This window comes from Lissotriton vulgaris, chromosome 8, assembly GCF_964263255.1.
Source record: "Lissotriton vulgaris chromosome 8, aLisVul1.2, whole genome shotgun sequence".
NCBI lineage: Eukaryota > Metazoa > Chordata > Amphibia > Caudata > Salamandridae > Lissotriton > Lissotriton vulgaris.
The window spans coordinates 372,387,445-372,413,604 of NC_141696.1; the positions used below are offsets into that span (position 1 = coordinate 372,387,445).

Below are 26,160 nucleotides of genomic sequence, written 5' to 3' on the forward strand. Positions count from 1 at the left end.
ATACACCCAAACATTGCAAATACCTACGATTCACAGAGGCTGACGTCCACTTTCAGTTCAAGGTGCTTCCGTTTGGACTGAAATCAGCACCAGGATCTATACAAAATGCCTGGCACCGGTTTCTGCAGCTCTGAGATCTCAGGGAATACAAGTGTTTCCTTACCTCTACGACTGGTTGCTCAAGGGCCCTTAGGAACGGATAGCAGAATAGGCTATTTCAACATGCCTATATCTCTTTTCAAGCTTAGGACTCACTCTCAACGAAAGCAATTCACTGTTACATTCACTCCTAGTGATTCCTTTTCTAGGAGCAATGCTGGACACCATACAGTGCAAGGCATTCTTATCAGAAGATCGCCAACTACGACTACAAAAACTAGCAAAGTCAATCTCAAAAAGAAGGTCAGTTTCTGTCCGAACATTCGCTTCTCTGCTGGGGATGTGCTCGTCTGCAATAAACCTGGTTCCGTTGGCACGACTCAGAATGAGACCTCTGCAAGAAGAATTGCACCTACAATGGCAACAAGTCGTAGGGTCATTCAACAACTCCATCAAGGTGACATCGCGCATGATTGACGCTCTCCATTGGTGGTCTCAAAAAACAAACTTGTCTCCGGGCCTCACTTTCTTAGCAACTTCCCCAGAATTCGTTCTAACGACAGACGCATCCATGGAGAGCTGAGAAGGCCATCTCCAGGACTTACAGATTCAGTGCAGATGGTCCCAACAGTACCAACAAAAACACATCAACAGTTTGGAGCTGCGGGCCATTTTTCTCTCTCTGCAGGCTTTCCTTCCGAGGATTGCGGGCTCCTCAGTGCTGGTCCTTACCGACAATATGACCAGCATGTATTACAAACAAGGGGGAACAAGGTCACTATCTCTATCGCAGGAGGCTCAGGAGCTGTGGGAGTGGATTACAATACACAGTATCACCCTAAGAGCGGAGCATGTCAAGGGCCTTCAGAACACTTTGGCCGGCACCCTCAGCAGATCTCTCTCTGGATGTCACAAGTGGGTGCTGGAGCAGAAGCAGGTGGAGAAGATCTTTCACGTTTGGGGCAAGCCAACTCTAGATCGGTTTGCAACAAGAGAGAACAGCAAATGCCATTATTCCGCCAGCAGATTCCCTCAACGGGGGTCAAGAGGGGATGCACGGTCTATGCAATGGTCAGGGATTTATGCGTACGCTTTTCCCCCAATACTGTTGCTACCGAAAGTGCATCAAAAGATGAAGAGGAAGGGCTGCCGTCTCATCCTAATTGCACCCCGCTGGCCAAGGCAATATTGCTTTCAGGAACTACTTCTGTTATCACAGGAACATCCTGTCCCTCTAGTTCCAACAGTCATGATGTTGACAAGGGAGAAGGGTCAAATACTACATCCAGATCCACAGTCGCTGCACTTGCATGCATGGGTCCTGACTTCTTAGAATTCAAAGATCTGAAAATATCTCAGGATTGTTGCGAGATTCTAAACAAATCTTGTGCCCAGAGTACAGTTGGGATTTATTGTTTAAAGTGGAAGTAATTTTTCCATTGGTGTGAAGCAAATGATGTTCATCCAATCCAGGCTCCAGCGGAGGATATCCTTCCCTATTTGCTATCTCTGGAGAAAACGGGGCTTGTGTTCTCCTCTATCAAGGTTCACCTCGCTGCAATTTCCAGATTCCGGAAGAGCTCTAACAAACCTTCACTTTGCTCTTCATCACTCATCAAACAATTTTTTTTTTTTTGGAAATCTTTATTGACAAGAAGGCATATAAGTTATTCACATTGAGACATTCGGTTGCCAGTTACACATCATCACAGCTAAGTTTTAGAGAGACGGATAAAACATATTACATTCTGGCAATCAGCATTTATCTTTTCACTATGGATATGGACGACGTATCAGCAACTATTTCGCACAGAGTCTAACTCACTTTCATACCCTACCCTGTTTTCATTTCGTAACCTGCCCACTTATGGTACAGTTGTCAGTTTCCAGTAAGTTCAACTTAACAGAACAAAAAATACAACAATAAAACCCAACTAATGTCATCACTCAATAAAGTGTTGTACCCGTTCATAGTCAGTTGTTAGCCAATGCACATGTTCAGCACGTTGTCAAAGGTAATGACATTTTCCTGCTCCACCCCATCACAAAACAGAGTTCAATACGCAAGCCCGCCCCCCCTAATCTTCTTCCTCCTCTGACTCCAAGTCCTCATCTTCCGGTAAGGGTTCACATGGTTCTCCCCTGTATTTGTTCCAAGGCATCCACACCTTATTCCATTTACGGGGACATGCCCGCAGCACGTATACCGCCCTTTCCTTCACCATTAGGAGGTCCATATTCCTAATCCATCCAGCCACCGTAGGTAACTCTGGGGCACCCCATTTTTGTGCAATGTCCCGCTTGGCCACTGTCACAGCCAGCGTGACCCACAGTTGTCCATATCTGTTCAGGTCATTAGGGTCCCAAATGTTCAATAGGCACTTACGGGGTTCAAGCAGGATTGACACCTCAAGGGCTTCGGAGACTGTGCGCATAATTTGCCTCCAGACGTCTTGGATCAATGGGCAATCCCATAGTGTGTGGAGTAGAGTGCCCTCCTCCCCGCAGCCTCTCAGACAGAAGGGGTGTGGTGCCCTCTGTATCCTGTGTAGAAGCGTTCTGGTGTAATAAGTGCGGTGTAAAATCTTGAGCTGCACTAACCTGAACCTAGCTGAAATGCCCACTTCTCTTGGCGATGCCAGCGCCTCGTTCCATTCTGTGTCGTCCATGTCGCCTAGTTCCCCTACCCATCTCTCTCTAAGTTTCTGTGTGGGGTCTGCCAGGTTGTTTGCCAGTTTTTTATATGTGAGGGAGGTTGCTTTTTGTTCCATAAAGTCCGTCAGTAACCTGTCCTCTAGTGGCGACGATTCCGGGATTGTAGTGCCAGGTGGAATTGCGTGTAGTAGTGCGTGTCGGATTTGCACATACCTAAATGTTTCAGTGGGGCCTAGACCATATTGTTGTTGGAGCTGTGAAAATGCAACCACCGTGTCTTTGTCCCAAAGGTCTCCTACCACGGAAATCCCTATGTGGTCCCACTGTGCGAAACCCTTACTGGACCGTAAGTTTCCTAGGGTTTTTGTGTCCCACAACGGCGTCATCCTGGTGATTTTCCCCTTCCAACCCAGTCGAGATTGCGCTGCATGCCATAAGGCCGCCGTATGAAACGTCGGTCCAAGCAGATTCCGAACCTGTGAGAAATTATATAGCACCGAAAGCATGCCGTCCGTCCCTAGCTGCGACCAATCCGCCTTGTACGCGGGGTCTCCCCTCGGGACGTGGAGCCAGTGATTAATTATCTTAAGTTGGGACGCCCAATAATACAATTGAAGATTGGGTAGCGCAATCCCCCCTTCATACCAGCTTTTCACTAGTTTGTCATGTGCTATACGGGCTGGGCCGTTGCTCCACAGCAAAGCGGACACCAGAGCTGCGACTTGTTTGAAGTAGCGCGGAGCTACCATATAAGGGGTATTTTCTAACACATAGAGAAATCTGGGGAGAGCCATCATCTTGTATAACGCCGCTCGCCCAAGGAGGTTTAGTGGCAGGGTGGCCCAGTATTTAACATCTGCACGTAGACGTGCCAGAGGTGGCACCAAGTTTGCGGCATAAAAGTCCGCCGCATTAGTGGTGATGAAAATCCCCAGGTATTTAAAGGAGCCGGTCGCTAGCTGTAGGGGACAGTCATCCTGCAACAATGGTTCCGGGCCCTTAAGCACGAATATTATAGACTTGGACCAATTCAGGGTGTAGCCTGACGCTTTCCCGTGTTCGTTGCACAGAGTCAACAGGGCAGGAATTCCCTCATTGGGATTAGACATGTAGATCAGCATGTCATCTGCATATAGGGAGACTTTGTCCTCCCACCCTTCCTCCCAGTTGATGCCCCGAAACAGCGGTGTAGCTCTGAGAAGGATGGCCAATGGTTCTAATACCAACGCGAAGAGTAGGGGCGATAGCGGGCACCCTTGTCTAGTCCCGCGTCCCAGTGGGAACGTCGGTGAAATGTGACCATTCGCTACCACCTGCGCCATCGGTGACTTGTACAGCAACCGTACCCAAGCAAGATACTTCGGGCCGAAGCCCATACGAGCAAGGACCGCAAACAGATACTCCCACTCCACCAGATCGAAAGCCATTTTGGCGTCTAGGGATAGAATGACAGCCTGTTCCGAAAGGAGATGTGCCCGCGCCATCACCCCATGGACCCTCCGCAGATTCAGTGCCGTGCTTCTGTGTGGCATGAAACCCGATTGGTCGGGGTGTATTAGGGTGTGGAGGTGCTTGGTCAGGCGACTGGCCAGGAGTTTCGCCAGGATCTTTGCTTCCACGTTGAGCAAGGAGATGGGTCGATACGAGGCGCACACAGTCGGTGGCTTGGCCGGCTTAGGAATGGCTAATATTGTGGCCGTGCGCTGGTCCAGAGGGAGTTCCGCCCTTTCCACACTCTCAACATACATATTCAGCAGGGGTTTGCTCAACAGGGAAGTTGTCGCTTTATACCATTCTACGGGTATCCCGTTAGGTCCCAGCGCCTTGCCGGATTGTAACGTCTGTATTGCCAATTGGATTTCGTTTTCTGTCAAGTCAGTGTCTAGTTCCTGTTGTGCTTCTTGTGAAAGCGCGGGGACAGTAATGTGGTCGAGTGACGCTATCGCCTCCCGTTCCGTGACGGTCCGCACCAGTGTGTATATCTCCTGATAATGGCGCGCTAGGGTGCGTACTATTTGTTCAGGGTGTGTCTGCAGCTGGCCATCCTGTGCGTATAGTCTCTGTATACCTCTGTTGCTACCACCCCGTTTGTCCAGCCAAGCCAGCATCCTCCCGGCCTTATCACCCACGTCATATATTCTGTGTGCAGTGCTTGCCAAATGTCCCTTAGTAATCGTTGTAAGATGAGCCTGGTGTTGCTGTTGTCTGAGGTGCAATGCATGTGCGGTTTCAGGGGTGGGGTCCGACATGTGGGCGGTGTGGAGTGCCAACTCTAATTGAACGAGTTCACTTCTGGAGTCTCGTTTATGCCCCGTGATTGCTGCTATGGCTGCTCCGCGCAGGACTGTCTTGTATGCCTCCCAGAGTATCGAGGGCGAGGAAACTGTACCCACATTTTCAGTAAAATAGTGCGATGTGGCCAATTTGAGTTTCTTTCTGATACCAGGGACTGTCAAATAGTTGGGGTATATCGGGTAGAGTCTGGCGCGCTTCCTCTCTTTGGTAGTAAGGTGGAGGGATATCGGGGAGTGATCAGATATGCCCCTGGGCAGGATCTCTAGTTTGTCAACTGATCCCAGTCCCACCCCCAGAAAGAAAAGGTAGTCAATACGCGAGAGACTGTTGTGTGTAGAGGAGTAATGTGTGTACTGAGTCGCCGTGGGGTTCAATTGACGCCAAACATCTGTGAGGCCTAGTGCGGTCAGAAAACTAGGAAGCGTGGCAGTTCCTCTCTGGCGTTCTCGTACGGGAAAGGTGTCTAGTAAGGGGTCTGTTATTGCATTAAAGTCACCCCAATGATCATGTCACCCTCTGGGAGGTCAATGAGAAATTGCCCAAGCGCCGGCAGTGCTGTAGAGTGGAGCGCCGGGGGGATGTACACGGACACCACGCTGAGGGGTCTCCCTTCGCATTGGCCATATAGCGCCGCAAAGCGACCCTGGTCGTCTGTCCTGCGGCCTTCAACCATAAAGGACGAGTTCTTTTTAAGGAGTATACCAGTGCCCCTGGACCCTGTAGTGAATTCCGCGTGCACCGCCATGGCATACCCACGCCTGTCGAGTGCTTTGCATGTAGACCCTGCCAGGTGCGTTTCTTGCAGCATCACTAAGTCTGGCCCTTGTCGTTTGACGGTCTGGAGGGCCAATCCTCTCTTAATTTTGTCCACCAGGCCTAACGTTCCATGTGAGCAACTTCAGGGGGGGGTACCGCTGTCATTGGAGGGCCGCCCTCAGCGGGCGCATTTCGATCCTGTCGGGCCATCTGGGTTTGTGACCAGTGTTACTGATGTGTGGCAGTGGAGTGTAACACATATGCAATGACTTGTGTTAGGGTACCAGGCGTGTATGGCCTGCAGTAGGACCGTGTTCCACACGGATGTAATGATGACTAAGAACAATAACCATAACATTGCAACTTCTTCCCCCCACCCCCTCCCTGCTCCCCTGCACCGCGGACGAATTCCCGCCCGCATCCCCAACTTGGCAGAGTGCTTAATCCCATCCCTGTCCATCTTACTTGCTCGTGGGGTTGGTGAGACCCCTACAGGCACCGGCCAATGCCCGCCCTACTCAGCTCCATCAGCATCAAGGTCCCATGGGCTGCAAACGTGTTGTCCCTCATGCAGCACATCCCGAGTCAAGTGGGTCCCTCTCAAGATCCGAATCCAGTCCCGTGGCGCCTTCCTCATTCGTGGGGCTGCTGGACGGGTGATCCGCTGGCCTTCCGTTGCGCTGGTTCTGGCGATCCCTGTGCGGGCGCTGGGGTTGGCCCACTTGTCTCCATCCGTCAAGCCATTCTCTTGCCACCTCCGGCGTGTCAAAGAACCACGTTTTTCCCTCGGCCACAATTCGCAATTTGGCGGGGAAAAGCATCGAGTAAGGTAGGCCTTTTTCTCGCAGCGTCTTTTTCACTTCAGTGAATGACTTCCGGGCCTAGCTACCTCTGCTGTGTAGTCCGGGAAGAAGGCCAAAGTCGAGTTCTGAATTTTTACAGGAGGGGAGACCCTCGCCGCTTGCAGGATGGCGTCCTTGTCTCTAAAATTGAATAGTCTAGCCAGTACAGGCCGTGGTGTGGCTCCTGGCTTGGCCGTACTGCCAGGAACTCGGTGCGCCCTTTCAACAGAGAAAAAGTGAGACAGGCCTTTAGGTTGCAGCTTGGTTTTGATGAGGTCCTCGACGTACAAATCCATTGCAACCTTACCCTCCGATTCCGGCAGGCCCAGGATGTGGACGTTATTTCTCCGGGAGCGCCCTTCCTGATCGTCGAGCTTTTCCTGTAACTGCTTAGTGACTTTTTCCATGCGTTCAATTGCTACTTGCAGGTCCGAAGTGTCCTCAATGAGCGATTTCGTGACTACCTCCACTTGAGACACTCTTTCCGACATTTTCTTGAAGTCCGCCCGTAGCAGAGTAACCTCGGAAGAAATGGAGCCCACCGTCGTCTGGACCTCGGTGAGGGTTTTCATAACGTCCTCTAAGGTCACCTTTTTTGTTCCACCTGTTTCTGGAGCTGCGCCCGCAGAGTGGCGGCCGCCATTTTGGGATTGTCCATGTTGGCTATACGCAAATTTGTTGAGTTTCTCCTGTGTCGATGTACTCCTTGTGTTCTTGCCCGCCATGGCGTCGCGCTGGCAAATGTAGTACTTGCTCTCGATGGCTATGTCAGCACCTTGCGCCGATGTGCTGCGTGGTTCCCCCGGGCGCCAGGCAGTCGAATGGGTGTCACACTGGTTGCAGGGGGTTCCGTGTATCACCCACAGGGCCCAGGCGCGTTTCAGCCGGCGGTCGTGACGACCAGCACGCCTGTCTCCGTGTCGTTCTTGTGCGGCCTATTGCGTGGCCACCCCTTTCCCCCGCGCTCACTGTAGCGCTACTCGCCGCTGTGCTTCGGTGTGTCTCTGGTGACCCCCTGTCAGGGGGTACCCCGCGCACTGTGCCAGATCTCCGCCGTGTATCAATGGTGCAGCTCTAAGGTGGGGCTGTTCGATCAGCTAAGGCGCCACACGATGGGTCGGGCACCACAATGGACGCCCCCACACGATGTTGTCCCTTCGCCAGGATTCCGGGGCTCAGACCCGTCCCCGCTGCACTCTCGAGTAGGATGTGGATGCGCAGCAGTGCGGGAAGACGGCAGGGCCCTTGATGCAGTCTGGGTTACCCTGCAGCATGAACGATGTGCCCGGTCGTCTGCTCCGCCTATTATGGCGCCGTCCGGGACCCAGGGAGATCTTCTTCCTCGCAGGTACTTGCGCTGGGTCAGGATGGTGCTTGCATCTAGTCCTGGATGCGACACCCCTCCGGTCCTCACAGGGGTAGACGCTGACTCGGTGGTGCGCAGGAGCACCCCTCGTTACAGTGCCCAGCAGGGGCCGGCTGGTGTCACCGCACCCAGGCTGATCAGGATAGACTTCCGCCCGGATCCGCCAGCTACTCCAGGCCGGTGCGGCCAGGCAGCCACAGGCCCCAGCACGTCGCTGCAGACAGAAGCAGTTCCCGGCCTCCGATTACCCTCGGAATCGGAGCAATCAGTGCCGCTCGGGTCCCTGAGCCGATGTCGCTCCTTCGAGCGGGCGAAATGTTGGATAATTGGACGGATATTTAGTGCGGGCCGCTATGCCTGGAGGAGCTCCCGCTTCAAGCTGCCGCTATGCTCGGCAGTTGGCCACGCCCCCTTCCAAACAATTTTTAAAAGGACTTTTTCGAGTTTTTCCCCCAATACGTCCACTTCCTCCGGAGTGGGAATTAAACACAGTTTTGGCTGAACTAATGAGAAGATCATTTGATCCCATTCACAAGGCTGCGCTCAAATTTATAACTTGGAAAGTAGCAATTTTATTAGCTCTTACTTCAGCTCGAAGGGTTAATGAAATTCAAGCCTTCACCATCTCAGAACCCTTTTTGCATTTCACTAGTGATTACGTGACTCTACGGACAAATCCCAAATTCATCCCTAAAGTACCGTCTCAATTTCATTTAAATCAGCCTGTAAAGCTTAAAACTTTATTTCCGGACCCAGCCACGCCTGCGGAAAGAGCTTTACACTCTCTCGACGTCAAGCGTTGTCTTAAATTTTGTTTACAAAAAACTAAGGAAATCAGGCGATTCAATCAATTATTTGTCGCCTATGGTCAAGCCTAACTGGGACATGCTTTAACAAAGGCAACTATAGCTAGATGGATTGCTTCTGCGATTCATTTTTGCCATGACCAAGCCAACAAACCTTTTCAGAGAAAGGTCAAAGCGCATTCCACCAGAACTATGGCGGCTTCTATGGCACTCTTTTCTGGTGTTACATTAGAGAACATCTTGTGCTGCGACATGGAAGATTGTCCACACGTTAACGAAACACTACTGCCTGCAAGCTGCGTCGCAGGACGAATGCAGCTGTGGGTCAAGCCGTTCTTCAACAACTTCTTCACTAAGGTTAGAATTATGTTTTCTTTTATGCTGCATTTTATATATATGTATATTATGTTACAGATTTTAATTTGTGTCTATAATTGCATATTAATATTGCTTCTCATCAAGGTACTGTTAATTTGTATTCATTATTCACTTTGAAGATATATATATATATATATATATATATATATATATATATATATATATATATATATATATATATATATATATATATATATATATATATATACCCAATCCTGTGTTCAAATTTTCAAAAAGCAGGCACCGACTCCGTGGGAATTGTAATCAAGGGTCTTTATTGGCAAGAAAGACCATCAGACGCGTTTCGGCGGACAAGTCCGCCTTGCTCACTACATCTGATTTCACTAAGTGCATATGTCAAATATATAGTGGTACAAAGTAACCCATTGGTTCAAGAAAAAACGACTAAACTGACATGTGACACAGTAATAGACATAAAGGGTAAAGAACGGCATATATTTGACAGTTTCTGTACTTAAAATGTTAAACAAAGTGTGTAAATAATTCTATTCAAATTGCATTGGTTTACCCTCATGATTTCTTTACATCTTCTATTTTTAACCACATTAAAAGTACCTGGCTCGAGAATTTAAAGTGTGTCTAAAACTCGTCACTGCTGAGAATGTTGCTATGGACATGGAAAAAAGGTTTGCGCTTTGTTTAAAGCCTGTCAGCGCATGTCCATTCTGTAACTTTCCAGCAACAGCATCAGTCAGTCCTCGTGTTTATGGCGGCGATGAGGAGAGGTGAGTCATGGCTAATCCCCGTCAGAAGTGATTTAAGGGAGAATGAAATAACAAGGGGCTATTCATGTCAGGGTTCCATCCTTTTCCACGCTTATCTCGAGTGATTAATGATTGCAGTAAGGGTTTGGGCGAAGAAAGTGAAAATTAAAAAGTGAAAAGCGGCAGGTGCGGAACAAATGCTAAAAACCAAGGAAATCAGGCGATCCAATCAATTATTTGTCGCCTATGGTCAAGCCTAACTGGGACATGCTTTAACAAAGGTATAGCTAGATGGATTGCTTCTGCGATTCATTTTTGCCATGACAAAGCCAACAAACCTTTTCAGAGAAAGGTCAAAGCGCATTCCACCAGAACTATGGCGGCTTCTACGGCACTCTTTGCTGTTGTTACATTAGAGAACATCTGTCGTGCTGCGACATGGAAGATTGTCCACACGTTAACGAAACACTACTGCCTGCAAGCTGCGTCGCAGGACGAATGCAGCTGTGGGTCAAGCCGTTCTTCAACAACTTCTTCACTAAGGTTAGAATTATGTTTTCTTTTATGCTGCATTTTATATATATGTATATTATGTTACTGATTTTAATTTGTGTCTATAATTGCATATTAATATTGCTTCTCATCAAGGTACTGTTAATTGGTAGTCATTATTCACTTTGAAGATATATATATATATATATATATATATATATATATATATATATATATATATATATATATCCCAACACAACATCCTCTGTTTTCCGGCGGCCACCGACTCTGCAGGGCAGGCTCAAAGATTGCAGGAGCAGAGAAGCCTGCGAGTTAAAGTTCATCACAAATAGAGCCCCACTTCGGCTTCTGTGCAAACAAAAGACTTTATTCGTCTGAGGCAGCATTAAAAAAAAATAAACTCACATCCTGACCGGTTTCGGCGTCACCACGCCTTGTTCACAGGTGAGTTCAATGATTCCCATGTGGTCACGAGGTCGTAGGGTCAACTACAAGCCCCAGCAGGCATCATCATTGCTAATATTCACAAGGCATTGCTTAATTTCATAAGTTTGCAAAATTCAATTTTTTTTAAAGCAATGTTCCAACAATGTTCCAAATGGTAATGTGCACGCAATTCATTTCCCAGCAAGTGCACTGTTATGCTGCCTCTGTCCTCGATAAGGGTCAGCACTGCAGAGCTTCCAAGGGGAGAAAGCAACTCCCCTATTTCCTTTCTCTCAACAGCGCAGCCAATACCTGTGGCATTCCTTAAGGTTGGTGCGCGAGAGCGTGTTATGCCTCCTCCATTAAATTCCAACACAACATCCTCTGTTTTCCGGGGGCCACCGACTCTGCAGGGCAGGCTCAAAGATTGCAGGAGCAGAGAAGCCTGCGAGTTAAAGTTCATCACAAATAGAGCCCCACTCCGGCTTCTGTGCAAACAAAAGACTTTATTCGTCTGAGGCAGCATTTTAAAAAAAAAATCACATCCTGACCGGTTTCGGCTTCAGCACGCCTTGTTCACAGGTGAGTTCAATGATTCCCATGTGGTCACGAGGTGGTAGTGTCAACTACAAGCCCCAGCAGGCATCATCGATGCTAATATTCACAAGGCATTGCTTAATTTCATAAGTTTGCAAAATAGCATTTTTTTTAAAGCAATGTTCCAACAATGTTCCAAATGGTAATGTGCACGCAATTCATTTCCCAGCAAGTGCACTGTTATGCTGCCTCTGTCCTCGATAAGGGTCAGCACTGCGGAGCTTCTAAGGGGAGAAAGCAACTCCCCTATTCCCTTTCTCTCAACAGCGCAGCCAATACCTGTGGCATTCCTTAAGGTTGGTGCACGAGAGCGTGTCATGCCCCCTCCATTAAATTCCAACACAACATCCTCTGTTTTCCGGGGGCCACCGACTCTGCAGGGCAGGCTCAAAGATTGCAGGAGCAGAGAAGGCTGCGAGTTAAAGTTCATCACAAATAGAGCCCCACTTCGGCTTCTGTGCAAACAAAAGACTTTATTCGTCTGAGGCAGCATTTTAAAAAAAAAACTCACATCCTGACCGGTTTCGGCGTCACCACGCCTTGTTCACAGGTGAGTTCAATGATTCCCATGTGGTCACGAGGTCGTAGGGTCAACTACAAGCCCCAGCAGGCATCATCATTGCTAATATTCACAAGGCATTGCTTAGTTTCATAAGTTTGCAAAATAGCATTTTTTTAAAAGCAATGTTCCAACAATGTTCCAAATGGTAATGTGCACGCAATTCATTTCCCAGCAAGTGCACTGTTATGCTGCCTCTGTCCTCGATAAGGGTCAGCACTGCGGAGCTTCCAAGGGGAGAAAGCAACTCCCCTATTCCCTTTCTCTCAACAGCGCAGACAATACCTGTGGCATTCCTTAAGGTTGGTGCGCGAGAGTGTGTCATGCCCCCTCCATTAAATTCCAACACAACATCCTCTGTTTTCCGGGGGCCACCGACTCTGCAGGGCAGGCTCAAAGATTGCAGGAGCAGAGAAGCCTGCGAGTTAAAGTTCATCACAAATAGAGCCCCACTCCGGCTTCTGTGCAAACAAAAGACTTTATTCGTCTGAGGCAGCATATATATATATATACCTTATTAATATTTTAACCTTCCCGGATGTGTTTGGGAGTATATACGCTCTGTCTCCTTCCGTCCGCAAACAACACTACTTGGTTTCCTGCTTGCTATTCTGATTCAGGCATGTGAATCTATGAAAGATACCTCAATACTGGATGAGAAAATAAGTTACGTACCTGTAACTACGGTTATCCAGTATTGGTATACAGAGCTCTGTATCTGGGATCCCTACTTCCCACTTGTGCTAAGAAAATCTGATGAGAACTGCCTCTGCTGTGAAGGTTCTAGAGGTTGCTGGTAGCGGATTAGTTGGAACAATTTTTTAGTTCTTTTTATACAATGAGGTAGATAGGCTACTAGGTTTTGGGCCTTCTGGGCCTCTTTTTTTTCAGCCTACTACGGTCCTTACTAAGGCACTGCTTTTGTATATATAATTACGTGGGACTCCCGCCTTGGCGACGGGGAATGATTCAGGCATGTGAATCTATGAAAGATACCAATACTGGATAACCGTAGTTACAAGTAAGTAACTTGTTTTCTTTCTGGCCACAGGTGTGGGCACAAAAGGAGGTATTTCGAATATAGACTGAAAGTTGGCAACATGGATGCCCAAACAGCAATGATCGCTAATGGAACTTACGTTTGAGGGAGGAGATCCTTGACCTGCAATGCTCCTTAAGAGGAGTGGTGAGCGTGGAGGGCGTCGCAACTAGACTGCCGCCTCCAAAGTGAAAAGATTCTGCCTGAGGTCCCCCGGAGCATTAAACAGAGCTCCCTACTCCCGATTTGACGTACGTGCAAATTTAGCAGATATGGTGTCCCGGAGCAATGAACACAGCTCCTTCCCCCAACAGTGCAAATCAGCATGCAAAAAATTACATAGGTCACGGTCAATTTTAAAAATACACAATCACAGTCATAAAATTGTTACTTTAAAAGAAAAGGGTTCATGCTCCCGTTATTATCTGCAAATCCGAGCCGCTCATGCAAGGGTTATCTTTGCTACTTGTGGCTATTCACCATTTTCAAATGTGAAATTGCCCAAGAGTGGAGACTTACATGTGCCCCACCCCCTGAAGTAGGGGGTGGAGTTGGTAAAAACTTAAAGTAAGACCCTAAAGTTACTACTAGTAAAGACTTCATGGCTGTATTTGACGTTCCGCAGGCTCCCAGAGACCTCTGCACTCTGGAAGATATATCTTTATCGTAAAGTACAGGGAGAAGTTTAAAAGTTTTGAAACATTTGAAATAAAATAGAAAAAACATGTTTATGCTAAATATTAATGTTAATTGTATGTATTTATTTTAAGTATAAAATAATATGAAAAGTTACATTCCAACTTAATTTGAAAAGAAAAATGTAATGATTGTGAACATTTTAAAATAAAATTATTTTTCTGAAGTTAAATTTGAAAAAAATACCTACTAAAGTAAAAAAATATATATTTTCCTATGTATTTGTTATTATTAAATGTGGTGTATATAATTAATTGAAAGTATTTTATTATTTGTAATAAATATTTAAGTTAAATTATTTTTTATTTATAAATTGTTATGAAAATATTTTAAATAATTGTTTTAATTATAGTCAATTTTTGACAAATATTAATTTATATTTTCAAATAGTTTAAATGATTAATTTATTTTAACAATAATTCCAATGGACTTTATTCTAAGTGTATACCTCCGTTATTTTCTATGGGAGGATGTGGCAGTACCACTGGTTTGCCATGTGTGACGCTCGATTTACTGCAGCTTTGAGCTGGAGTACATTTACAAACGTTTTTGGTCCTTTTTGACTGTGGTTACTATAGAAGGGCAATTTGTGAATATGAATTAGCGTCCCTTTTGTGGGGCCGTGCATATCCCTCCCTAATCCTCCTCCTTACTCCTTCCATAGCCCTGACCCTTTAATAGCAAGTATTCTCCATTATCCAGCCCCTCCTCTCGAACCTCCCTCATTTACTACGAAAATGTGTAATTATGTATGGGGGAGAACTCCCCACAGAAACGATTGGAGAGGCAGAGGCATAGACTTCTGCATGTAGGTTTGTGAGCAGCATTTTGTAGTATGTTAGTAGTACTAGTGTAGTACAACTAACATACTACAAAATGCCTGAATAAGCCTGCAGTGTTCAGCCACCTTGGATTAGGAGTAAATATTGGTGCCACATAGCACTACGAGTTCTCCTATGTTTCATATAAATGTCAATGCGACAGAGTTAAGCCATATAAATAAATGGCTAGATGCATAAAAGAGCAATTGTCGGGAAAAATATGGGAATTTGATATTAAGTTAACTATTGTGATTTTAATTGAATTTGTCTGCCCTAATACCGAAGGATTGAAGATGCTCCCAAAGTATTAAAACTCCAGTACTTTTTGTCTTTAAAGAATAATTTTTCTCTTTAAAAAACCGTTACACTTCTTAGTCAGATTAATACATATGCATGGTGTCTACTTTACACATATATGATCCATTAAGTTGTGTGCCTCACAAGAAGATATCGTGGTTTATAATGTATTAAGTTTATCTGCCACCGCCTTATTGTCTAGAACTGGCATCGCTGTAATAGGTAAAGAGGGTACTGATAAGGATGTCATCTGTGTTGCGAAACTCCTACTGTGATGGCAGTGTGTGTATTTTTTTAACAAGTATATCTGGTTGTAACATTAAAAAAAAGGATGTCATCTAAATGAACTAAATGATTGATCTTGGATCCAGTAGGTGATGTTTGACACGTTAGTGATGAAAGCTGGATAAATGGCTCCATAGTTAGCACATATACCAAGAGAATAGGTATCCCTAAAAATGTCCCTCACACAATACAGGAAGGTTTCTTAATTATTACATAGTGATGCTTGGTACCGTTGATATAATACTATATTCAATTTGAGAATTTGGATAGGAATGACCATCTTCAAATGCATTGTCTAAAGCAATGCTCCCACTGCCCTGTAAGATGCTTTTTAGGTCTCGCCCTGGCGAAAGCGCGCGAAGCGCGTTCTCACCCGAGACCTATTGTCGGCGGCTCTGCTTGCAAGAATCCAAAAGGGAGACAGGAGATGGGCACGCGCAGCCTCAGGAATCGGATCAAGACGCGCGCGCATTCCCAATCTCCTGTCTCCCTTGAAAGCTTCAACACACACACCCACACCTCCCCCTGCTTTTGCACACGCATGTGCACACACACGAGCGCACACACAGAGACACACACACACACGAGCACACATACACTCATGCACACATACAGAAACACACACCATCCCCCGCCACTGCACACACACACGAGCGCACAGAGACACCCCTGCCGCCCCCCTACAACTAAGCCCCACTCACCGCATCCGCGACACTCGGGACTGCTCCTCTGGCCAAGCACTCCGTGGGCGCGGGCTTCAGAAGACGGAAGTCCCACCCCACGACAGGTTTTGGTTTCGCTCACGTCTTGTCCCATGGTTTCCTTTTGCACGGGAGAGGGGGGGGATCTCTTTTGATGTGCGAGTGGCGGCTTGCACCAGGGTGTGAGCGCGATTACACCAATGGAGCCTTTGGTGGCAGGGTGGGCCTCCGCTCCCCAGTGGCATCAGCATGTCTGGGGGTGGGGGGGGGGGGGAGCGGCTGCCTCTGGGGATGCAGAGCCGGTGCTCGTTAAAATTAACTTAGCAGCATTTCAACGCCCCTGGGTTCATGCTCCGAATTCAGAAGTGCTTAGGGCAGACTGGAGGAACTGGTTACGTTACAGCCCATTTATGTAAATCAGACCAAGCGAGCTGCACGAGGTGCCTGCTTCTGGTGGGGGCTTTGGGTTCAGTTGTGTTTGTGGGCTGTCCCATGGGGTGGTGTCAGGCTGTGATCTATAGACAGTCCCACTGTCATAGGTTTCTTGAGTACATGGCGTGCTCTTTGGGGCCCACCGTTTCCTGTTGTGTTGGGTCAGCGACATCTGTGTCCCTGTCGCTCTGTCTTGATTACTCTGTCTCACAAGCAGCCCGTGTTTCTCTCCGGGTGTCGGTTTCCTTGTTTTACTGCCCCCTTCCTGGCGGAGGGGATCCTGCGCCGGTGTCAGTATGTTTACCTGCCTGCAGTTCAGGGTTTATTTTCTGAATGTGTCTGCGACCCTCTGACAGTGTCATCACCCTCGCAGTCTCCTTAAGTGTCTCGCTGTCTGGGTATCAGGGCACGTGTGCTCCTCTCCTAGCGATGGTGGGTCGTGTTATTTCCCTTTATAGCCCAGTCGTAGAGTCTGTGTTAATATTTCCCTGTCTCACAGTGTCCTTGCTCCAGCGTGTTTCAGTTTCTTCTGATACCTGTGTCTCAGAGCCAGTGTTTTGTTCCTAGTCTGTTCCCGTATCTTCTAATACCTGTGTCTTAGAGTCCGTGTTTCTTTCCCTGGCTAAGACCGTCTCACGTCTGTGACCGTCTCTCCTAATACTTGTGTTTTGGAGCCTGTGTTTTCTTGCCTGTCTGTTCTTGTATCTTGTAATACCTGTGTCTCAGAGCCAGTGTTTCGTTCCCTGTCTGTTACTGTGTCTTCTAAATACCCATGTTTCAGAGCCACTCTTTCGTTCCCTGTCTGTTACCGCCTCATGGTCTGTGACCGTGTCTTCTAAATACACGTGTCTCAGAGCCAGTGTTTCGTTCCCTGTCTGTGATCGTCTCAAGCCTGTGACCGTGTCTTCTAATACCTGTGTCTCAGAGGCAGTGTTTCGTTCCCTGTCTGTGATGTCTCACATCTGTGACTGTGTCTTCTAAACATGTGTCTCAGCGGCAGTGTTTCTATCCCTATCTGTGACCACCTCACGGTTGTGACCGTGTCTTCCATTAGGTGTGTGACAATGGGAATTTCTGCCCCATAAGCATTGGCTTGGGCATGGATTAGGCTTAGGTGCAGTTCACTAGGTCTTTGTTCATGCAGAGTATTTCGTAGTTGGGTTCCACAATTTGTAGCAATAGTTGTGCAGACTTCAGGTGATGTTTCCTCACCTATGGGAGACTGTTTGCCATGCAGGTACCAGCCCTGGTCACATAAAAGTCCTTCGAATACTTTGTGGAGCCTTCCCTTTCATGGTCATGAAGAGCCTGGAACTGAAACATTAGGTCTCGCACCTGCAACGCAATAGGTCTTGCATTTACGCAAGTTTAAGTGATTGGCATTGTAAACGGTAATGCCTTTGATTTATGTTTTAAAAACCAAATCATAAAAAGGCATTGTCATTTACAATGCCAATAGCTCAAACTTAAGTAAATGCGAGACCTATTGCATTGCAAATGCTTTTTCTGCATGTAATAGTGCCAGTGCTAGTGGGATGCCCTTGACCTTAAATCTGTCTAACAGAGTCACTGGCTTGTTTGTGTGACCAACTGTTTCCCAGTCTGGCAGAAATGTGTGCTGGTTTGGGAGAAAAACGTACTAGTGACTTAATTCAGCTAGGTGGCATAAATACTGCTGTATAATTTGACATTTTTAGCAAAATGCTAGGAAACTGTCAAAGGTTCACAAGACCAGATCTTAGAAAATAAACAATCGAGGAGTCAAGATACACTGACCTATCTGATAACTTTCATATATGGGGATGCATCCACTTCTGCGACCTTAGATTTAGACGTTTTGTCAATGTTATGTGGTTCTGTTATTATTAGTAGTGTGGTTAAATACAGCCATGTGATCCTCATTTAAAAATAGAAAAGTAATTCAAGTAATTATTCCATCATGTACCACTATCTGGGTGCTCTTCAATGCATATTAAGCTTAGTAGAACTGAAATTATTCTTTACCAATTGTTAATTTATCATTTCCTTCATAGATCTCCCAACTTTTCGAGCTGCTAGTTGGGGCATCAATTTTATCCACAAATTCATGAACCCATTGTTTAGCAGTAAAGTTTTTTTTTAACCACAAATCTTTGTAGAGATGATGTGGCTAGTTTGGCTCATGTGTAACTCAATTAAATAATATCAGTTTCAATCAGACTTTCACTCTTCCTGTTTACACTGGCATGTATACATTCTGAACCTGCGAAAGATGTGTGAATCCTATATTAAACTATGTTCTATTCTTGATTTTTGTCCGAGCACAATAATTATATAATACCTTGAATATATGATTTCATACTATGACAAATTACAACTAGTGCCGCTGTACCTGCCTGGCTGAGAGAGAGCTGTTGATCGAATCGACTTGCATGTCCTAGTAATGCTGAATTCAGCTGTTTTTAATGTTTTTGTTTTTTTAATGCAGAATACGGGTCAAGACAAAGACTTAATGCTTAAGTCATCTGGTGTAAAATTAAATATGTTGATATACAGTATAGATGGTATTTTTTATTTGGACATAACACACTCTACATCACTAAATTTTTGCTAGGGTGGATATTCTATCTTAAGCCAAAATGATGTAAATTGTGAAAAAACGGCATTAGTGTACATCCTACAGACCTAAAATCAACTTATATCCTCATACCAAGGTGAAGGAAAACCCCTTCAATAAGCAAGATGTGACCTTTTTAATTTACTGGATTGTATAGTGTACTAGACGATGGCAAGTGAGAAACATAGAAATCATAAGACTGTAAAAAAAAAAAAAGTTTATTACAGAGCAACTTTATGGGGACATGTCTTTAACTCTACTCTCTTTGGTTGGGTCCGTCACAGGTGCAGAACCTCAAAGATGAAGACACAGAAGAGGATGAGGAAGAAGAGGAGGAAGAGGATACGCATAATGATGAGGAAGATGAAGAGGAGGTGGAGGATGAGGGAGAGGAGGATGGCGATGAGGAAGAAGATGAGGAGGATGAAGAAGAGGAAGATAAGAAGGCCAAGACTGTTGACAGAACTACGAGTAAAGAGCAGGATCACTTTATCAAGCCAGACAGTGGTGACCAAAGCCACGACAACAGTGTACCAATACTTGGGAAGGTAAGTTAAACTTAGGAAGGAAGCTCACTACACTTATGCACTAACAGAGACCTTTAAGGCCAGTTACTGGGAGTCAGTGGAGGTATTGGAGATCAAGAGAGATATGACCTGGCCAATTCAGGACAAACCGTAGATGAGCTACATAGTTTTGGACTCTGGCGTTTTATGAGAGGAAGACTTGTATAGGGCTGCTGCAGTAGATGAGGAGGGACATCACTACGACGTGGATAATAGATTGACACTGCAGCTGTTTGCTTGACCTATTGTTTCCAATATATAGAGAACAGACTTTGGATCTGCATCCTTCAACTACTGGCTCATTTAGGTCACCCCTTTCAGCCACTGCTCTGAAACTTTGCCAATCCTATCTCGGATTAGCCAGCTAGAGCATAACTCTCTCACCTGATGCTTTTGCTTTTCTCATTCCACCTTCTTCAATCAATCAGAGGTTTGTAAAGTGCGACTACTCCCCCATGAGTGTCTCAAGGCATGGTGGGGAGGGGCTATAGATCAGTGTTCTTGGATTTTGTTCCATTGCAATGCGTGAGGACTATTTTATTTATGTATACATGTACTGATATTTATATAGCGCAAACCTAGCTAGAAAGCAACAGAGCATTCTACATTACTTGGAGGAATGTTAGTCGATCTACAAGATTGTGTACATCAAGTGGGAATTACACATATAGAATTCACACATTACATTCCACTAAATGTTTCTTAGGGGCAGGGAGATTAAGCCCAGATTGCCCAGAATCACTCAATATCTGATAGAGACTTCTAGCTGCAGATTTCTTACCTTTCAATTTCCAAGGTGTCATGCTGGATCAGTAAACTTTTGCTGAGCAATACCCCTTGCACACCCTGTCTGGTAGTTCCATTTGGCTCCGCGTGACATCGACGGCAGCATCGGTTATGACGTTGCAGTACCTATATAGGCGCCACCCAGGTGCGCAGACGTCGGTTATTTTCCTCCCGCGCCGGTTAAGCACAGATCCAGGAAGAGCTACCCCTCTGTCACGTTTGGACAGGCCTTTTCTTGACTTTTTGTTGCATTCAGAATTTTTTCTAACTTTGTGTATGAGGATGTCTTCGAAGAAGACAGTGTTCAAGCCATGCAGTGCCTGCCACCGCATGATGTCAGTTATCGACCCACACCTCGTCTGTCTTTGCTGTCTCAAGAGCGACCATGATTCGAAGTTGTGCTCGGACTGTCGGTCTATGGCTCCTAAGTCCTTGTGGAAGCGGACTATGAAACTCCTTGCGGCCCGACAGTCAACACCTTCCAGCGAGACCCCTCTGAGGTCCTAGTCCCGATCAAGGAAGAGCAGGTCCCGGAGCCAAAGTCCTCTTCATCTCGCTCGAGGTCTTCAGGACACTCGGGAAAGAGGTACAAGAAAAAGTCGTCCAAGCGGACTTCATCTTCGCCTCGGCTGCCGTCCATTGACAAAAGAGGTAAGGAGCACGGACGCGCTAGGCATGGTTCTGCAGAGCCAGGGTCGGCTTCGCTCCTCCCTCCCTTTCTGGGGATAAAGGCCATGTGCTACTCTTTTGAGGGGGACAACCCCTCTGGTGAGCCCTCTGGCCCCGTGGCTTCGGAAGGGGTCCCACTGGGTCAACGCAGTTGGCTCCGGCCATGGGCACTGGTGGGGCCTCTAGGGTCCCATCCCGGATCCGGGTTGATGCTGGTTGTGCCATTGCGACCTCCTCCAGCATCGGACCCGAAGTCGGTGCCTTCGATGCCGCCGTTCCCCACTGATGGCGCCAGCCCTATCCTTATCCCCGATGACACAGAGTCAGAATGACTTCTCTCAACGCCTATTCCGGCGCCAATTGAACCCAGGGGTTCTATGTTGTCACCTGAACACTTTGAGGATATGTTAGACTCGAGAGAGGAATTGGAGGGGTCTATGAACCCTTTGGAACACCAGGATGACTATGCAGAGCAGTTGAACTGGTATGGGGAACTTGGAGAAGCCAGTGGACTGGACACTCCTTCAGATACTGGCATGCTCTCACCAACATTGGTGGCTACGGAGGTCGAGGCATCCTATGCCATGGTGGTAAAAAAGGCTGCTGAGGTCCTCGGATTAGAGCTGCCTTCCGTGCATGTCAGGACTAATTTCCTGACTGAAGTGCTTCAGCCTGGGGCTTCTACCTCCGAACCCCTTATGGCCTTTAATGAAGCACTAACTGATGTCCTTATAGGCATGTGGTCCAAGCCTAGCACAGGGGCTCCTGTTAATAGGACAATTGTACGCTGCCATCACCCAGCTCTGGGTGACCCAACATTCCTCAGCCAACACCCCACCCCTGAAAGTTTGGTGGTGCAGGTCTCCACATCCCAGGGCACGGTCCCTTTGGCCCATCCAGATAGGGAATCCAAGAGGCTGGATTCATTTGGTAAGGAGATGTTTTCCTCCTCCAGCCTGGCATTGCAGGCAGTGAATACCGCATGCTTATTGGGCCATTTCTCCCACTCCCTTTGGGAGATGGTTGCGCAAGTGCTGCAACAAAAGTGTGGAGAAGTGTGTCTCAATTCTTAGAGCGGCAGACCTTGATGCAGAACGCTGGCCAGGGACCAGGGTTCGATTCCCGCCTCGGCGGGTTTCGGGCTTAAATTCCTCTGACCGGATATTCTCGCCTCAGTGCCGATTCGAAGCCTGGGTCCCACGCTGCAACTCTGGGCAATAGCTTGCTTAGTCTCCACAAAGGCCCCCTGATACACAAGGGATGCCTGGTTTCACCATGGGATGCACAGGAGTGGACACCCCACAAGGAAAAGCCAGGAGGGGTTCCCTTGTGGTAGGGGTACAAGCGCCGGGATGCCTCCGGGTCACTGTTCACGCTATACAAATACGCCACATTTACATTTACAACAAGTCCTGTAGGCGGCCTGGGCTGTGCTCCCTCAAGCAGTTAAGGGCAGGAGAGATGCAGCAAAATTCACCATAAGGTGTGGTCTTGATACAACAGATTCACTGGGCAGATCAATTTCCACGACAGTGGCCTTGAGGCGCCATGCCTGGCTTAGGACAACTGCCTTCTCGGGCGATGTCCAGGAAAATGTGATGAACATGCCTTTTGATGAAACCCGTCTTTTTGGGGAAAAGACAGATTTGGCCCTAGTGAGGTTCAAGGACTCTCTAGTTACAACTAGATCCTTGGCCTTCTCTTCTACTCCTCGTGGCCAGTCTACTTTTTGCCCCTTTCGTGGCAACGAAAGGGGTTTCCAGCCGCGTGAGCCCTATCCCAGCCACCCTCATGCGTAGGCTTCCCAAGCTGTGCGTGGACGTGGACGCGGTTCATACCCGCCTACGAATGGAAGTCAGAAGTCGTCGGCCACCCTGCCCTCGGCAGCCACAGCCTCCAAGCACTCCTAGTCTGACTCTGCAAGACCACACCACTCCAGTTGGTGGTAGAATCCATCATCATCTCATTCACTGAAGGTCCATAACATTGGCCAAGTGGGTCTTGCAGATCATTCAGGAGGGCTATGCTCTGACTTTCCTTTGTTTTCCTCCTCCCATTCTGCCAAATCAGGAACGGCTGACGGAGGATAATTTGAAATTGCTCCAGGAGGAAGTTACAGCTCTCTTTGCCAAGGGAGCTATAAAGAGAGTCCCGGTTTCAGAAGTAGGCAGTGGCTGTTATTTTCACTACTTTCTGATTCCGAAGAACAAAGGGTTACGGCCAGTTTTAGAAGTTCGGACCGTCAGTCTCTTCCTCAAGAAGGCGAAGTTTATGATGCTTACTCTAGCTCAGGTCTTGTCTGCCATAGATCAAGGAGACCAGATGGTACCGTTGGACCTACAAAATGCATATTTTCACATTCCCATCGTACGGGGCCACAAGCGTTACCTGCGGTTCAAGGTAGGCCGCAAGCACTTTCAGTTTACTGTGCTCCCCGTCGGCCTTACCAGTGCCCCTCAGGTATTTACCAAGGGGATTGCGGTGGTCGTAGCTCATCTGCACAGGTTAGGGGTCTCAATCTTCCCCTATCTTGACGACTGACTGTTGAAGGTGTCCTCGCCCCAGGCTGTTGTCTTCCAACTTCAGACTCCGGCAGACCTCCTGTATTAACTGGGGTTCTCTATAAATGTGATGAAGTCACACCTAACTCCTTTTAAGATGCTCCGTTTCATCTGAGCTGTTCTGGACACAGTGCAGTTTCAGACCTATCCCCCCAAGCAGTGAGCCTAGGATATTCAGGTTATGATTCTGATGTTTCAGCCTCTATCCTGGATTTCGGAGAGACTGACTCAGATTCTGTTGGACCTCATGGCCTCCTGCATTCTGTTGGTAAAACATGCCAGGTGGCTTATGCGGGCTCTGCAGTGGGACCTGAAGTTCCATTGGGCACAGCATCGAGCAAATCTCACCAACATGGTCCAGATTTCGGAAGGAACTGTGAGAGATCTGCAGTGGTGCTTGATGAACCACGATTGGGTCCATGGCAGACCCCTCTCCCTTCCCCCAACCAGATCTCGCTGTCGTCACAGATGCATCACTTTTGGGATGGGAGGGCCATCTGGGAGAGGTTTTAGATCAGGGGCCACTGGTCTCGAGGCTCCACATCAATTTGTTGGAACTTTAAGCGATTCCATTAGCATTGAAAGCATTTCTTTCCTGTGTCAGGGGGAAGTTAGTGCAGGTATTCTTGGACAACACCACCTCCAAGTGGTACTGCAACAAGCAGGGAGGGGTAGGTTAATGGAGCCTTTGCCGAGAGGCCCTGTATCTCAGGACATGGCTGGAACAGCAGAGCATAACCCTGGTGGTTCAACAACTGGCAGGTTCTCTGAGCGCCTGGGCAGATGAACTCCGCAGTCGATGCCTAGTGGATCACGAACGGTGTCTCCAGTCGGAGGTGGTGCAAGTCTCTTTCAGCAGTGGGGAGAACCTTGGTTAGGTTTGTTCACTCTGAAGAGAACGCACAGTGTCAGCAGTATTGCGCACTGGAGTTTCCAAGGCAGCTATCATTCGGCGATGCCGGACTGGGAACCAAAACCGGCCCTGGCAAAGAGCTTGGCTGGCCCCCCTGGGGGTTGAGGGTGCGGTCGAGCTGTTTGCCAGGGCCGATTTCAGCCGATTTTGTTACAGGGCCGATTTTGCAGCTATGCTGCAAGAACGGCCCTGTAACAAAAACGGCCCTCAGGGGCCCAAAATCGGCCCCCACCCAGGTGGCCCACCAGGGAAACGCCCGGTGCCCGTTACAGCCAGTCCGGCCCTGAGTGGAACTCAGGCCTGCTGTACGCCTTTCTGCCCATACCACTCCTGCCCAGGGTTCTGAAGAAGACCAGGATCGACTGGGCTCAAGTCATCCTTGTAGCCCGGACTGGGCAAGGGCACTCTGGTATCCAGAGCTTCTGAAGATGAGCATCGATTCTCCGATCAGACTGCCCCTTCGGGAGGATCTTCTGTCGCAGCGCAGGGAAGGGTTCTCCATTTGAACCTGTCAACTCTGTATCTCCATGCATGGAGATTGAGCAGCGGCCGTTGGTTGCTTTTGACCTTCCACCCGAAGTATGTAACGTTATTTTGGTGGCCAGGCGGCCCTCCACTAAGACGGTACATGCCTGCCGCTTACAGAATTTTGTGTTATACAGAAAGGTCTATTGACCATCTTTCTGCTTCTCTTTCCCCCGTTCTATTCATTCTAACCCTTGCCCAACTGGACTCTGCTTTGGGAACTCTCAAGGGTTATCTTTCTGCTCTGTCTGTCTGCCCTCTCTCTTTATCTCTCCAATTGTACATAGGTTTCTAAAAGGGCTGGCCTTCTTGTTTCCACCCACGCCCTTTGTTATACCACGATGGGATCTTAATTTGGTCCTCACTTATCTTATGTGTGCTCCCTTCGAGACTTTGCACAACTGTCCCCTCCGGCTGCTTACCATCAAGACAGCTTTTTCAGTGGCGATTACAGTTGCCCGGAGGGTGAGTGAGTTGCAGGCATTATCTTGCATGCCTCCCTACATGATGTCTTTTCCAGACAAAGTGGTGCTTCGTACCCGTGCTTCATTGTTGCCATAGGTTGTGGCCCCATTACTTCTGGGTCCGTCCCTCATGCTGCCCACCTTCTTTGCTTCCCCGCATCCCTCTAAGAAAGAGGAGTGTCTCCACCACCTGCACCCAAAAAGAGTATTGTCGTTCTAGCTTGACCTCACAAAAGAGTACCTGGTGGACCGCCAACTATTTGTGGGGTAAGTGGGGTTAAGAAGGGGTGGCCAGTGCAGAAAATAGCATCTCTCGCTGGGTCATTCACTGCATTAAGATTTGCTATGCCCTGGCTAAGAAGCAGCTTCCTGAGGGATAAAGGGACCATTCCACCAGGGGAAGTCTGCAACTATGTTTTTGGCTCTGGGTGTCCCAGTCCTTGACATCTGCGAGGCTGCAACGTGGGCATCCTTGCACACATTTGCCAAGCACTACTGCCTGGACATTCTGATGGATACTTCCGCCTGTGGGTTCCTCACCTTATGAATTTGCCCTGTGCCAGCATTCTGCTGAATTTCTTTCCTAGCTCTCCTACGTCAAAGAGGACGTCACAATAGGTAAGCTCGGCTCACGACACCGTATGACGTCATCGGAGCCACAAAAGGACCTCGTCGGCATGCTGACGTCAGTTCCCTTTTTTCCGCGCCGTCGACGCTTAACGGTTTTTCTAGGGGCTGTCCATTTTCTTTAAAAAGAACATATCTCTTGTTGGTTTCTGATGGCTACTTCCA

The 26,160-nt window shown here is 47.7% G+C and overlaps 1 protein-coding gene across 6 annotated transcripts in view; it reads left to right on the forward strand.

The window, feature by feature from the left end:
- The window catches only part of RPGR (retinitis pigmentosa GTPase regulator), a 420,762-nt gene that overhangs the window by 334,039 nt on the left and 60,563 nt on the right, over positions 1-26,160 (forward strand). For all 6 annotated transcript variants that reach the window (XM_086934147.1, XM_086934148.1, XM_086934149.1 and 3 more), the window contains one exon: positions 19,169-19,432. In XM_086934147.1, coding sequence (XP_086790273.1) covers positions 19,169-19,432 — 264 coding nt within the window. The remainder of the gene's footprint in view (positions 1-19,168; positions 19,433-26,160) is intronic.